The 14,176-nt window shown below is 36.5% G+C and overlaps 1 protein-coding gene across 8 annotated transcripts in view; it reads right to left on the bottom strand.

Moving 5' to 3' along the window:
* Positions 1–13,226: 13,226 nt before the first annotated feature.
* gulp1a (GULP PTB domain containing engulfment adaptor 1a) overlaps positions 13,227–14,176 on the bottom strand; it is a 125,835-nt gene continuing 124,885 nt past the window's right edge. For all 8 annotated transcript variants that reach the window (XM_059032187.1, XM_034003085.3, XM_059032186.1 and 5 more), the window contains one exon: positions 13,227–13,813. In XM_059032187.1, the coding sequence (XP_058888170.1) occupies positions 13,792–13,813 (22 nt within the window). In that variant the 3' untranslated portion in view covers positions 13,227–13,791. The remainder of the gene's footprint in view (positions 13,814–14,176) is intronic.

Raw genomic sequence — 14,176 nt, 5'->3', positions numbered from 1 at the left:
ATTAATGTATTGATTTGTATTTACCTTAAAACAATTTGCCATTAAGCATGAGTGACATACAAACTTATAAAACACAATGTTCCAGGTAGGCCTAATATCACATTGTTTTCTAAAAATGTATTCTTTCAGAATCCTATATAAAAGGACCATTGTTATCTGTGGTATTCCTTCTCATTGTCGAAAAAAACAATGAGAAGTTGTTTTTTTTTTTTTTTAAACTGTACAGCAAGGCTGTACTCTGAATCTAAAACTTTGTAGTTCTGTCAGCGCCACCTGAATGCAGCCATTCTAATCAAACCTTGTAACTTCATTCATAACATTCATTCATGCATCAGCTCTATCCTTCAGCAGTCCATGTCCCTCTCATACATCTGTGTTCTAGCTTGAATGCTGAACCCTGCAATTCCCACAGATTTCCTATATATAAAAATCATATTTTCAGAAGAGCTTTGAGTTAACAGGTTCCCATTCTCTCCATTCTCTGTGAGATCAAACAGTGCTCTTTGTTCCTCTTGGCTGAGTTAGAGCCAGTTTGCTATCTCTTATGTATATTCACTCAAGAAGATACCATCTGACCTGAGAGATGGATTTCATCCTGTTTTTGCCTCCACACCCAGACTGGTTGTCTCTTATTCCCTGGCATGCGAGTGGGGGAGGCTCTGAAGCACAGCAGCTCATGATGTTATTTTGAAACGCTCAATTTGTCTGAATTCGGCCCTTTCCAGAGTTGAATCAGACATCTCTTTGTTACAATGTACAACAATCATGCAGTACGAAATAAAATTAAAAGTAATCCTAAGGGAAATTGCCTATATACACGGTGATTAGAAAGTAAGTTTACCACATCAACACACTATATAATTGATGTGATAAACTTACTTTATAATTACCCTATATATATATATATATATATATATATATATATATATATATATATATATATATATATATATATGCTGACACCATAGTAGAGTTTGACAGTCAAGAGGAGATGGCAGGTGAGCTCACTGATGAGGAACTTTTGGAGGAGGTCAGAGCTGACAAGCACCGCCAGGTGGAAGAACCAGAAGAGAATACTGTATCAGACAGCGAACCTGAAGAACCTTCACTTCAAGAACAGTTGTGTGCTGTGGACACTTTCCACAGGGTATGCCAGAATCATGGCTTTGAAATTGGCTTTGAAGCTGCACACAAAATTGAGAGATTTACAGCTGGAGGTGGCAAATCATAAAAAACAAACAACATTGGACAACTACTTCTTTTAAAATTATGCTTCTGTATTAAATGCAAGTCCTGTATATCAAGTTTTACTGTTTTTAAGGATATTGATAGTACGTTGTAGTACTATGTGTACAATACAGTACTGTGCATACTTTTTTGTTTTACACATCCGTTTAGTATTAAACAGTTCTGATATTTGGTGTTTTTCGTGTTTGTTTTTTTTAAGAACTAGATACATAGTTTTTCAATATACTGTAAAACAGGATTTTTTGCGGCAACTTAATTTCGCTAATGGCCTTCAAGGTACATTTTTGCTGCAATAAATGTTTGGGCTTGTTTTTCTTTTCATGTACGGCACATGTATGAATAATATATTTCACGGCACATTAATTTTGCGTATTTTTAATAAACGCAAAATTAGCAAACATTTCTTGCTTGCGAAATGTTCTTGTTTTACAGTGCATACACTTGAGTGTGGCTTTTCACTTAATAGCAATGTTTGGTTAATAACTTTTTGCTGGGAACCGAGAGTTTGCTAATAAGCGGCATACATACACATGTTGGTGTATATGTATTGGTGCACGGGATATAAATGGGTCTGTGTAGCACAATTGATTTAAAATATATAGTTGTATTTAGGCACAGGGATTGCACAATCACTTCACGTGCAGATAAAGTATGTAATAGTATGTGAGCACAGGGATTGCACAAATTAGTTTACGTGCTGGGATTCAAGTGAATAATTAATTAATAATTGAATCCCGGCACAACTGTATATATAGAGACACAAAGCACTCATTCGGGGTTTGGTGTTCGGTGAGTAGAGAATGGGAGAGAGAAGTAAATTTAAAAAAATAATTAATAACAATTGCAATTTCGTGCTCGAAGGACTAGTACAATACTGGTTTGTTTTTTACTCGCTGTTTCTTTAGTGTTAGTCCATTTTGTTTGTCTATTTTGGCCTCAAGTGCTGTGTGCTGTTTTCAGCCATAGCACCTCAGTTTCACCCTGTATCTGTGTTTTACTGCTGCTTACTGCACCTGACATCACCACCCACACACACCACTCAAGCCATCTGTGACATGCACTTATTTTATTTTTTTCAGATGGACTGCTGGCTTGTCTTTTTTCTATTCCTTAAGGATATTATCTTCAAGTACTGCTCATCCTTGTAGAGACAGCTTTTTGGGTCTTCCAGTCCTGGGTTTGTCAATTACAGATGATGTTTCTCTGTACTTGTTGATTATGCTTTGGATACCACACCTTGAAAATCGAGTGATGTGAGCTATTTCACTCATGTTTTTTCAGCTTTATGTAAGTCAAGGTTGTATAATAGTAGAAAACACTAATGGATGCTTTGAGTAAATTGTTGATGCTCATTATCCATCAGAGTAGAAAAATGCAACATGTCTAAGACTTTTACACAGCAGTGTATATCTATCTATATGATGTTGATAAGACAATCTTCACTAAACATACAATCCTGTTTGTTTTAGTACAAGATTAAAATATAAATACCCAATTGTTTTATTGTTGTGGTTCCTTTTGTGACCTGTTTATTTTTGTGGTTCCTTTTATTTATGTGGTTTAAAAATCAGGAATGGTGCGACTGTTTTATTTTCTCTTTGATTTCTCAAAGTAAATTACAGAGAGCCATAATATAGTGAGTTAGTCATTTGACATTTTAGGAACCTGAAAGACTTGTGTATTCTGAAGCAATTGCGTTGGTAAATAGGTAAATAGGCATGTCACAAAGACGGCCGGAGTGGGTGGCGTCAGACCAGAAGCAGGAAATAAACAGACAGAGACTTGGAGTTTGGTGGAGCTGAGCGAATGCTTTCGCTCAGCATTTAATAAACAGAACAGAAAATAAAAGGTTTTAAACACAAAAACATGACACGGCACTTGAGGCCAAAATAAATAGACGAACAAAATGAACTAACACTTAACAAACGGTGCACGGAGACAAACAAACACGGTGAGAACAAACACTTTACGTTTACGTTTTTCTTTCTCCTTCTTTCTCTCTCCCGTTCTCCACTCTCGAACATCCAACCCTGAGTGAGAGCTACGTGTCTCTATATATACTGTTGTGCTGGGATTCAATTACTAATTAATTATTCACTTGAATCCCAGCACGTGAATTCATTACGTGCAACCCCGTGCTCACATATTATTACTTTTTACTTGCACGTGATGTGATGTGCCATCCCCATGCCTAAATACAAATATACAATTTTAACTCACACGTGAAACACAGACCCGTTTATATCCCGTGTACCAATGACTATACACCAGCATTATCAACCAAATTAAGGATATGATTTTAGAAAGGGAGATAGCATGACCTACATTTACTAGCAATTTAACAAACAGTCCAGACATAGCATCTGGATCCCATATCCTAACTAAATGTCCCTTTTCAATGCATTGTTTATACTAGTAAAACTTAAATTCAACTCTTAAGTCCAGAAATATATACAAAAGCTTTGATTAATTATGTGTATGATTAGTTAGATAAGAAAATATTGGCCTCACTCTTGCTGTGAACCTCCTGTATTCATTGTTATTTGTATTCTTGTAGCCAAATATATGATATTGGATCCTTGTAATCTGATGAGTAAAACTCTGGATTGAATAATTAATTGTAAGAAAAACCCAATACATGCTGGGCTTTGTGATAAAGTCGGCCACTGGTCACCCTAATCATAGCAATCCGAATTGCTCTAATACCCATTTCCTCAAAAGTGAACAGGTTACTTCCTTTTTTCCCAAACCACCAAAATGTTTCTCAAATGAATAATGAAAATATCTGCTTAAAGTGTTTTCAAAATGGCTGCTCTAGTGCACTGGGCTTTTGAGATGTCCTCTTCTTCACTGCAGGAAGAGCGATTACAAACAAAATCCAACATATCAAGTGCTCTGGCTTTTCTGTTCCACTTCACTGGTCATTAGTGCTGTGTGTTAATTGTTTGACAATGTGGGCAATAATCCTTACACTACCAGTGCACTAGAGTGGCCATTTTGAAAAGAGCCTTGAAACAGACTTTAAACTTAAGTGTAGAAAGTTGTCAGGATGTTAATAATGAAAACAATAATTACAGGTATGTTATTTGAACAGTTGTAGCAGCATGTGGGGGCATTTAATGCTATATTTTTCTGAACCCCCACTACTTTTTAAGGCCATCACATATTACTTGTCTGCAGGTCACCTTTTAAGACATCCTGTAACAGTCAATTCCAAGAAACAAGGCCGGTGTGGTCTTTCCTACCTCACCGTGACGTCAGCGCAGAACTGGTGGCTCTCCAAACCCTTTTTGGGTAGATTTAGATTGGTTGTTGAGAAGCAATATAAAAACACTTCTCAAAATACAGTACACAAAATACTCATTCAAAGTAGTCATGACAATGTTAGAAAGTTGCAAAAATACTGACACTTCTTTATGTACAACACTAACATGATTTTTGTCATTCCAAATGAAAAAAAAGGAACCTCGTGATTTTCATGCACCAATCACGTAGCTACATTGCAAGGCGCCAACACGCAGTGGTGGAAGATGGCACCTTCTGATAGAACATCTTGCTTTAAAAAAACAAAATGGACAGAAAGCAAAACATTAAAAATGGTAAATAAACCTGCAAATTACAGATGTATATGTTTAAAATAAAAGTAAGGCCACCATTTACCAGTTTCTAATAGCATCATCCCATGGTAAATGCCCTCTAAATCTAACATGACTTTAGAATTAAATTAACCAATTAAAATTAAAAAGTCATCATACTGCACACAATATGTTTTGTTTGTTTATAATAGCATACAATTCTTTGCGTTAGTGGTGTATAACTGACCTTGGACTTATGCATGTTACTGTTGCTGTGGTCAATTGTCTACATGTATTGAACAGTATGTTGTACATTATTATATGTAGGCTTGCTACTATTCAATTTTTATATTTTTGTTTAATATTAATAAAATGTATTACATGTACACAGACTTTTATAGCATACAACAAGCTCTGTCAGAACAGGATGAAATGACTGACTGTGAAACTACACTAGCCTATTAATGGACCACTGAGTTGACCACCCCTAGCCATTCAGAGCGGAAGAGATGGGACAGACAGCAAGTATAAAAACTACACAGACTAGAGATCATTTCTAAATTATTATTTTTGGTAAGAATAAAATAGCGAGTGGTTTTACAGACGTTGATCCTATATAAATTTATTTTAGTCAAACTCATATTTTTGGGGAATTCGATGTTTAACAAGCTTTACCGATTAAAATCGAAAAGTAGCAAGCCTAATTATATGATAATAAACCTCACCTTTAAAGTGGTGTTCAGTTCTTGTCCAGTACTGTGGTATACTTATTAAACATGAAGGGATTAGGATGATCAAAGAGTTAAGGATATGAGAAGCAATCCTCCCAACATGGTGTTATTAGTCTTTTGTTGTTCGCTAAGGTTTAACAAGCCTACTATAAATGATTACATTCCAGCAGGGAGGAGCAAGCCCATAGCACTGGCCCTTGTGAGAATGCACCCAATCTTTCTACCCAGTATTAAGTACATTATCAACAGTAGACAAGTGCCAGGTTTCTTTTAAAACCAGGTTTGCTTTTACAACTAATATTTCTCTGTAGACTGTAAAAAATAAAGTTACTCTATGTACTTTAAGCACACTGAACTGTAGCCAGTATAGGCAAATCTGCCTCTCCAAACAAAACACTCTATTATGGTACAAAACTCTCAGTTTTATGCTTTATTCTCATCCAGTATACTTTTGCATCTTTATTCATATTCTAGCCAATTAAACAAGTGGCACTTGAATAAGGCTGAGTGCAATCTCATTCAAGTTTCCATGCTTCCCACTTTTTTGTTCTGGAATGAATTTAAATTCCCTCTACATTTGTAGATTTTACTGCACACCACTGAATAATAAGTGCACTCAACAGACTGCTTGCTTCCAAAATGCATTCATTTTCAACACATTTTATTTAGGTCCACCAGGCTGGATAATGCTTGGATGTTCTACATCAAATCTGAATTTATTTTCTTTGATTTCACTTCATATGGTCGGAATAATACCTTTCATTACAGCAGGTTTTTATTTTTGACATGCTATGATTGCAAATGCAAATATAATAGGTGGTGTGCACTGTTGCTGTTTTTTGTTAGGTATACAGGTTTTGTTTAGTTTTGCTACACGTGTAGCAGAAAAGTGGTCTTTATATTTTAGAATTGTTAGATTACTGCATTAGGAATTATTTCAGTTTGGATTAACATATTTGGCAAAACATACTGTAGCAATTTTTCTTTCTGCAAAGTCAGTACTCTAGACAGTGCTATGTAAGTGTTGTAAATCTTATTTTTTCTTCCTTGACCCTGGCTTTTTGACACTTTCCCATTTCTGTTTCATGCTGAGAAATTAAATTTGTATCCACACTACATTAAGTTTAATGTAAGGGTTGATAGATGTTGACACTAGTAAATATGTGTAGATTTATGCTAAATTTGAAATGGTTGCCACGGTTGTTTCATTTCAAGTGGACCGGCTCATGCTTGATTTGAAGTGTTGCCAAGGTATTAGTTTGTTAGTACTTTTGAATTCGTATCAAATCAGATTCAGTAACATATACACAATTGCTGAGAAATTGGTGCTACAGTGCAAAATACCTATCTACGATAATATTCTAAATATAATGTGCATCCTGTGTATAATGCACAGACATATGTACCATGGACATGTTGTATGCTACCCTAACAAAATACAATGGCAAATACTATAACTAATATATTGCACAGTTCATGCATTATGAGCAAATTTACATAACACACATACATGCTCCTAAAATATATACAATGGTGTGTGTTATACTCTGACAATATGGTAGTGCTTGGTTGACACTTATCTATAGACATACACAGCCTTTACAGTCTGAACAAGTTTAACTATAAACAAAGTACTAAGAAATACAACATCAATAACAAGTTATTCACAATAATAACACGTTTACTAATGGGTGACAAACGTTGTAACTTTGTAGCTGCAATCTGTAACTTTAAACAAGATTTAGACTTAGATTTAAATGTTGGAAGGTCTCCTCTGAAAGAGAAATGTTTTCAGTTTTGATCATGTCATTTTAATCAGCATTATATTTTAATTGGTTTTATGAGAATACTGAATGCACTTTGATACAGATATCATCAATGTTAGATATTACTGAAATCTAGTCTTCATTTTTCCTCCCACCCAAACCAACAGCTGTGTTTCAGCTGTTGTTTCAATGGGGAAAAAATTAATACATGAGAGTGATTTATTATGGTATTTTTTTGAATTCCTCAAAATAAACGCCAAAAATAAATGGCCCTTACGTATTTAAGACACAGAGCAAATAAGTCAAGTAAAAAGAAAACAGTATGTACAGTAATTACATTGTTTCGACTAGGGCCTGCAACTGTATTGAAATGGAAAATAAAAAAGTGTTAAAAAAAATAGCACTATGTTGAACAACACTACTATGTATACTGTACACATTTATACATTTCCATTGCGGTATGTAAACTTTTGACTACAACTGTGTGTGTGTGTATTTCGCTGCAATAACAGCTTTAAGTCTTTTGGGGTAAGTATGTACCAGCTTTGCACACAGTGTCGTAGTGATTTTGGCCCATTCTTCTTGGCAGATTTGCTCCAGGTTGTTCAGGTTGGTTGGACGACGCTTGTGGACCGCAGTTTTCAAATAGTGCCACAGATTCTCAATGGGATTGAGATCAGGACTTTGACTGGGCCACTGTAGGACATTCACCTTTTTGTTCTTGAGCCACTCCAATGTTGCTTTGGCCTTGTGCTTGGGATCATTGTCTTGCTGAAAGGTGAATTTCCTCCAAAGCTTCAGTTTTTTAGCAGACTGAAGCAGGTTCTCTTGCAGTATTTCCCTGTATTTTGCTCCATCCATTCTTCCTTCAATTTTAACAAGATGCCCAGTCTCTGCTGATGAGAAGCATCCCCACAGCATGATGCTGCCACCACCATACTTCACTGTAGGGATGGTGTGTCTTGAGGCATGGGCAGCGTTAGGTTTGCGCCACACATAGCGCTTTTGAGTTTTGGCCAAAAGCTCTATCTTGGTCTCATCTGACCTCAAAACCTTTTCCCATATCGCAGCTGGGACACTCTCATGCTTTCTGTCAAACTCCAGACGTGCTTTCAGATGGTACTTTTTGAGTAACAGCTTCTTTCTTGCCACCCTCCCATACAGGCCAGTGTTATGCAAAGCTCTTGATATGGTTGACTGGTGCACCATTACTCCACTCCCAGCCACTGAACTCTGTAGCTCCTTCAAAGTGATTGTTGGCCTCTCTGTGGTTTCTCTCACAAGTCTCCTTCTTGTTTGAGCGCTGGGTTTTGAGGGACGGCCTTTTCTTGGCAGTGCCTGGGTGGTGTGATGCAGCTTCCACTTCCTGATTATTGATCCAACTGTGCTCACTGGGATATCCAAACACTTGTTACTATGGATTATTTTGTACCCTTTCCTTAATCTATGCATTTGTATTACTTTATCTCCAACTTCTGTAGAATGCTCTTTGGTCTTCATTTTCCTTCAGATTCACAGCCTGACCAATGATCCTTCAACAGTGGGGTTTTTATCCAGAAAATGTGACAGCAACTTTAATGGTTCACAGGTGGAGGCCAATGGTAAGGTAATTGTGTCCTCGTTAGGGCAATGTCTTTCATCAGTGTAAATTGGGGGCTTCCACAGCACAGGGGTTGAATACTTATGCAAGCAAGATATTTCAGTTTTTTATTTTTCTTAAATATTTCCCAACATAAAACCAATGTCACCTTACAATAATTGATTTTGAGTTTCAGTGTTTTAAAATAAAATATCAAACAGAACAAAATTTCAATGTACCATTTGTAATTCAGTAATATGAGAGAATTGGTCAGGGGTCTGAATACTTTTGCAAGGCACTGTATGTATATGTGTGTATATATATATATGATGCACAATGAAAACACAACAGTTTCTAAATTTTTACATCAATAGCTCATTGGGCACATACATAATGTTATTTGCATTTTAAATAGTGAGTATATAAGTTTGTTGATTGTTTGAGTAGTACTGTTCCTTGGGATAACAAAATGCTGCGCTCAAGTCATGTGATTTCATAAAAACGCCAGGTGCTCAGTGTTTGTCAGTGTTTGGTATTTGAGTTGAGTTAAAATTGCCAAAATGAGTTGATTAAGAATCTGTACAAATAGCTATTCAAAAAGACATGATTTTAGTTAATGCAAGAACAGCTAAAGATAGGACCATGCCCCGCTTGAGTAATGAAGATCGCCTGGTTGCTATCGGCCTGATTTGAAGGCGGCCTGTCTGTGAGAGCAGTTGCCCGGAGAATGAGATATTCTGCTTCAGCAATCAGCAGACTAGTCCAGAGAAACCAGGAAACCGGCTCTGTAAGGGACAGGCCACGTCATGGAATGCAGAGGGTCACCACACCAGCCCAGGGCCGTCACATCCGACTGATCCATCTGCTTAATCGTTTTCAGACTGCTGTGGCTACAGCACGAGAAATTCCAGGAAGAAATAACCCGCGCATCAGCAGAATGACTGTAGCTCGCCGTCTGCATAAAAATGATTTGCATGCTCAGAGACCATTCAGGGGTGACATGTTGACAGCTGAGAGACAAAATTGCCCTCTTCTGTAGGCCAGAGAACACCTGATGTGGCGGCAGAGAGTGGTGGAGTGTTTTATTCATCGATGAATGCCGTTTTGCCCTTGACAGACCTGACGGAAGACAACGTGTGTGGAGGCGTCGTAGTGAGTGTTATGCTGACTGTTGTGTTGTTCAAGCCAACCGGTGGAGCAGTGGAAGTGTGATGTCAGGAGGAATCTCCTTTAACACAAGAACACCTTTGGTGCAGATTGAGGGCAACCTTACTGCTCAGCGATACATTGACAAAGTTCTTAAAGCAACAGTTTTTCCTTTCCTGCAAGCCAATCCAGAAGTGTCGATTTTCCAGCAGGACAATGCAAGACCACAGAGTGCTAGGATTACAATTGCACGACTTCAAGAAAACAATGTTGAGGTCTTGCCATGGTCAGCTTTTTCTCCTGACCTGAGTCCAATAGAACATCTGTGGGACCAAATTGCCAGTGCCATCCACTGGAGACAACCGTGACCAGCCAACCTTCACCAGCTGGCTGCACAGGAAAAGTGGCGGAACATCCCACAGCAGTCTATCCAGAGTCTGATCGGGTCTATGCGTCAACGCTGCCAGGATTGTGTTAATGCTCAGGGAGGTCATACCCAATAATAACTTTGTAATATTTTCGTTTTGACAATGTGTCACGTTTCATACTGAAAACGTATCATGATTCTTTGATATTTTTGTTCACATTTTCTGTGATTTTGTTTGATATCTATGTTTAAAATATTTGATTAAATCCATTAGACCTGAGTGTGTTCCATTTCTTTTGTGAATCAGTATATATATATATATATATATATATATATATATATACACACACACCATTTTACAGCACTGTAGTGTCCCCCTGGATTCCATCAATGTTTAGGGGTAAATTAGGATAACATTAGGTTATTATCATAACCCTGAAATAGAAATGTAACCATTACTGATTGTTTATAGCAGAATAAGTAACAAATAGGGAATAAAAAATGGCGCTGAGATCTGTCCGCACAGTATTTTGTACCCTCGGGGGCGGGCATGACTGCATCACAGGGTTGGCTGAGCAGCTTTGTTATATCTTATTCAGGTTTTGTGTCTTTAGGAGGTAAATGCTCATTTGGGAATGGTAACATTTCGTACTTGAAAGGGAACCATAGATAAGAGGTTGAGGAAATCCAGGGATCCCCAAGTGTTGTACGATGCTGTTGTTGCTTACCAGACGGAGCATAGGTTAATCAAATTGACCCCTAAATACCAGAAATGTCTATGTACTCACCCAGACATTGCATACTAAAAAAAAGAACATTTTCAAGCCATTGCATTTTTTTTCACAAAATGATTTAATATAGGCAAAATGTAATTCACACACTTCAGATTATTACAAAGGAATACATATATTGAACTGTGTGCTTGCCACTCTGGAGCTCACATGGACTTACATCAACTTTTCAAAGTGTGTGTTCTGTTCATAGCAATAGCATTACAATTCACAAATCCATTGACATATAAAAATAATTGGTAACGTTTAATGTTTTAAGAAAACTGTGCAGTTAACCATACTTAATTTCAGCACATCGGTGAGTTCATTTGTGATCAGATTGTTCCTTTCAATTTGAATGAATTTGCAAAATACAATAAAAAATACAGAGCTTCTTTTTAGAAAATCAACTTCTTTTTGGCCACTAAAACAGCCTTTGTTATAAAAGATAAAACAAATTGTGGATAACTATGATTTGTTTTTTTTTTAACTACATACACAGTTCTACATAAACTGTGATAATTTGTAAATTATATTAAAGTAAGCGTGTTTTGTAAAATACAATAACGGAAGACTGTAATACTGAACTTACATATATGCTTAAAAACATTAATACTACAAAAGCATACAAGCATTTGACTACAAGTGCACAAACCCTTTAAGACAAATTGACACGTTGTACTGTATGTTCAGATGTTGAACAGAATTATAATGGTAAAAACTGAATAGTCAATGTTGTTTTTTTTATTTCATTTATTTTAACTGCATGTCCATCAAGAAACATCATGTTTGGATTACTTTAACAATTGTTATTTAACTGGGTTTTAGTAAATCTATTTTATAAGCATTTCTGGCCTGGTCAACTAATAGTTTTGCCAATTAATTTTCGTGATGTGAATAAAGCCTGGATTTGTGCCAATTCAGTGTTAAAAATACATACTGGTAACATAAGGTACATTCAATAACAGATGCTAAAATGTTGTAATTGCCTCCGGTTTCTATTGAGCATTTAACTAAGCTTTCTGGTGGCAATATTAGAGGTCACATACTATTTGGGATTCTTAAGAACTTGACTGTGGTCAGCACAAACCTTGTATTTGAGTCTGGGTCTAAGGTCCAGATTAGTGTAGTTTTATCCAAGTGCACTATTCAGTTCCTCTTTTCCATTAACATATGGTCTGATACTGCCATCATATATCAATTTTGCTTTTATAGGCAGAAATTATCATTACTTTAGACAGAAACATTCAGATTACCTCAATCCAGTCAGAATTCCTAAAATAATGCCTAGTTAACAATGGTGGTATTAAAGAAATACAAATTAGTGCACCAAGTCTTTACTGTAAATGCACAAATATTAAACTGAATTCCAGTTCATGCAAGGCCAAAGAATGAGTTTAGAATTAAACATGATCAGTACCCAAGTCAAAGTGTATAGTCATATAAAACCTGATCTGGTTTTCTTTAGGGTACCACTATGGGTTGCAGTGACAACTGTTTTTTTTAAATTATTTGAAAGTACTTTTTTTTTCTTTTTTCTTTTGGATATTGAGCAGTTGACAAGTTCGAAAAATGCTATTTGAAAATAAAATTGAAAACTGCTTTTTATACAGCAGTATATACCAAACTATACTATGGAGTGATGACAATTAAGGATTCTTGTTCTGACTTTGGCACAATATTCTACAAAAGGATGAGCGCACTTTTTGTATGCATAAGATATTTCTCACACCAGATGGTGTGAGAAGGTACTCAGACCAAATGTAATATGAAAAGTAAAAAAGCAAACAGACATTTACAGTTCATCAAAACCTTAATGTGGAAAACCTTCAGTAATACAACGCCCCCCCAGCCCCCCGCCAACATACAATCAAACCAACCTACATCCTTACAGAAACAAAAGATTTAAAGATTATTTTATGATTAATCTAATTGAGTTTGCAATTCACTGCAAAACAATTTGAAGTTTATTCTCATCATTCATACTACCATTTAATCTAGGAGAATGTAAATAAACTCAAAAAATCACCCCCCCCCCCCCCCCCCAAAAAAAAAACATTCCTTAAAAAAAAAAATCCTTAAGGTTTTGTAAATATGATGATTAGGAGCAAGCTGAACATATGGCAACAGAAAGATAGTACAGGTAAAGTAAGTAAAGTAACCTGTTGACTGCCAAGTTCCTTTTGTTATCATAAGGCATGTACTATACATAATTAAAGCGGAGTTTGGTCAGACTAGTCCTGTTTATGGTGGAACAATACTCACAATGACTGTACAGTCTGAGTAAGAAACCAGCATATCCTCCCTATTAAATTAATTACAGAGATGACCTATACTGTGAGCAACAAATGTACAGCTTGCTCAATCCTTGAAAGCAGTGATTACAATAAAACATTTTGTGAGATACTGTTACAGTACACATTTGAAGGTGTAGTGTTTGACACAGATTATTTTATTTAAAGATGCACATCCTTGCATCTAAACTCTAGATCAAATTTGGCACTTACAAAAAAATAAAACATTTTGAAAGATGAATATAACAAAAATGTCTACTTGGCATCAGCAGCGACTGTCTAGGGGGTCAAGAGAAAACACAGTGCCTTCTAGTGTTAGTCCCATTTTGAACCCCTCCTGCAAAACAAGGAAGAAATAAGTTAACATAAATTTTAAAAAAAAAACACCTGGTTAATTTCTCAATCTGCACAACTGCCAAATGTTTTAATGATGCTGCCAGGGGAAAGAGTTTTGAGCCAAAACGTTGCTCTGTAGGTTGAAACAATAAATGGTTCTCTCAGGGTGGGGAAACCTGTGAGCATTTAACAATTGTCATGTATTACTGTTACAATAAATGAATGGCGAGGGGCTCCAGAGTGGCGCATCCAGTAAAGGCGCTCCACGTGGAGTGCAGGATGTGCCCTATAGTCTGGACGTCGCAAGTTCGAGTCCAGGCTATTCCTTTGCCGTCCGAGGACAGGAGCTTCTAGGGGGCGGCGC

This window comes from Acipenser ruthenus, chromosome 10 (assembly GCF_902713425.1).
Source record: "Acipenser ruthenus chromosome 10, fAciRut3.2 maternal haplotype, whole genome shotgun sequence".
Taxonomy (NCBI): domain Eukaryota; kingdom Metazoa; phylum Chordata; class Actinopteri; order Acipenseriformes; family Acipenseridae; genus Acipenser; species Acipenser ruthenus.
The sequence above is the reverse complement of the archived record's forward strand: the minus strand, read 5'-3'. Positions and strand labels throughout refer to the sequence as shown.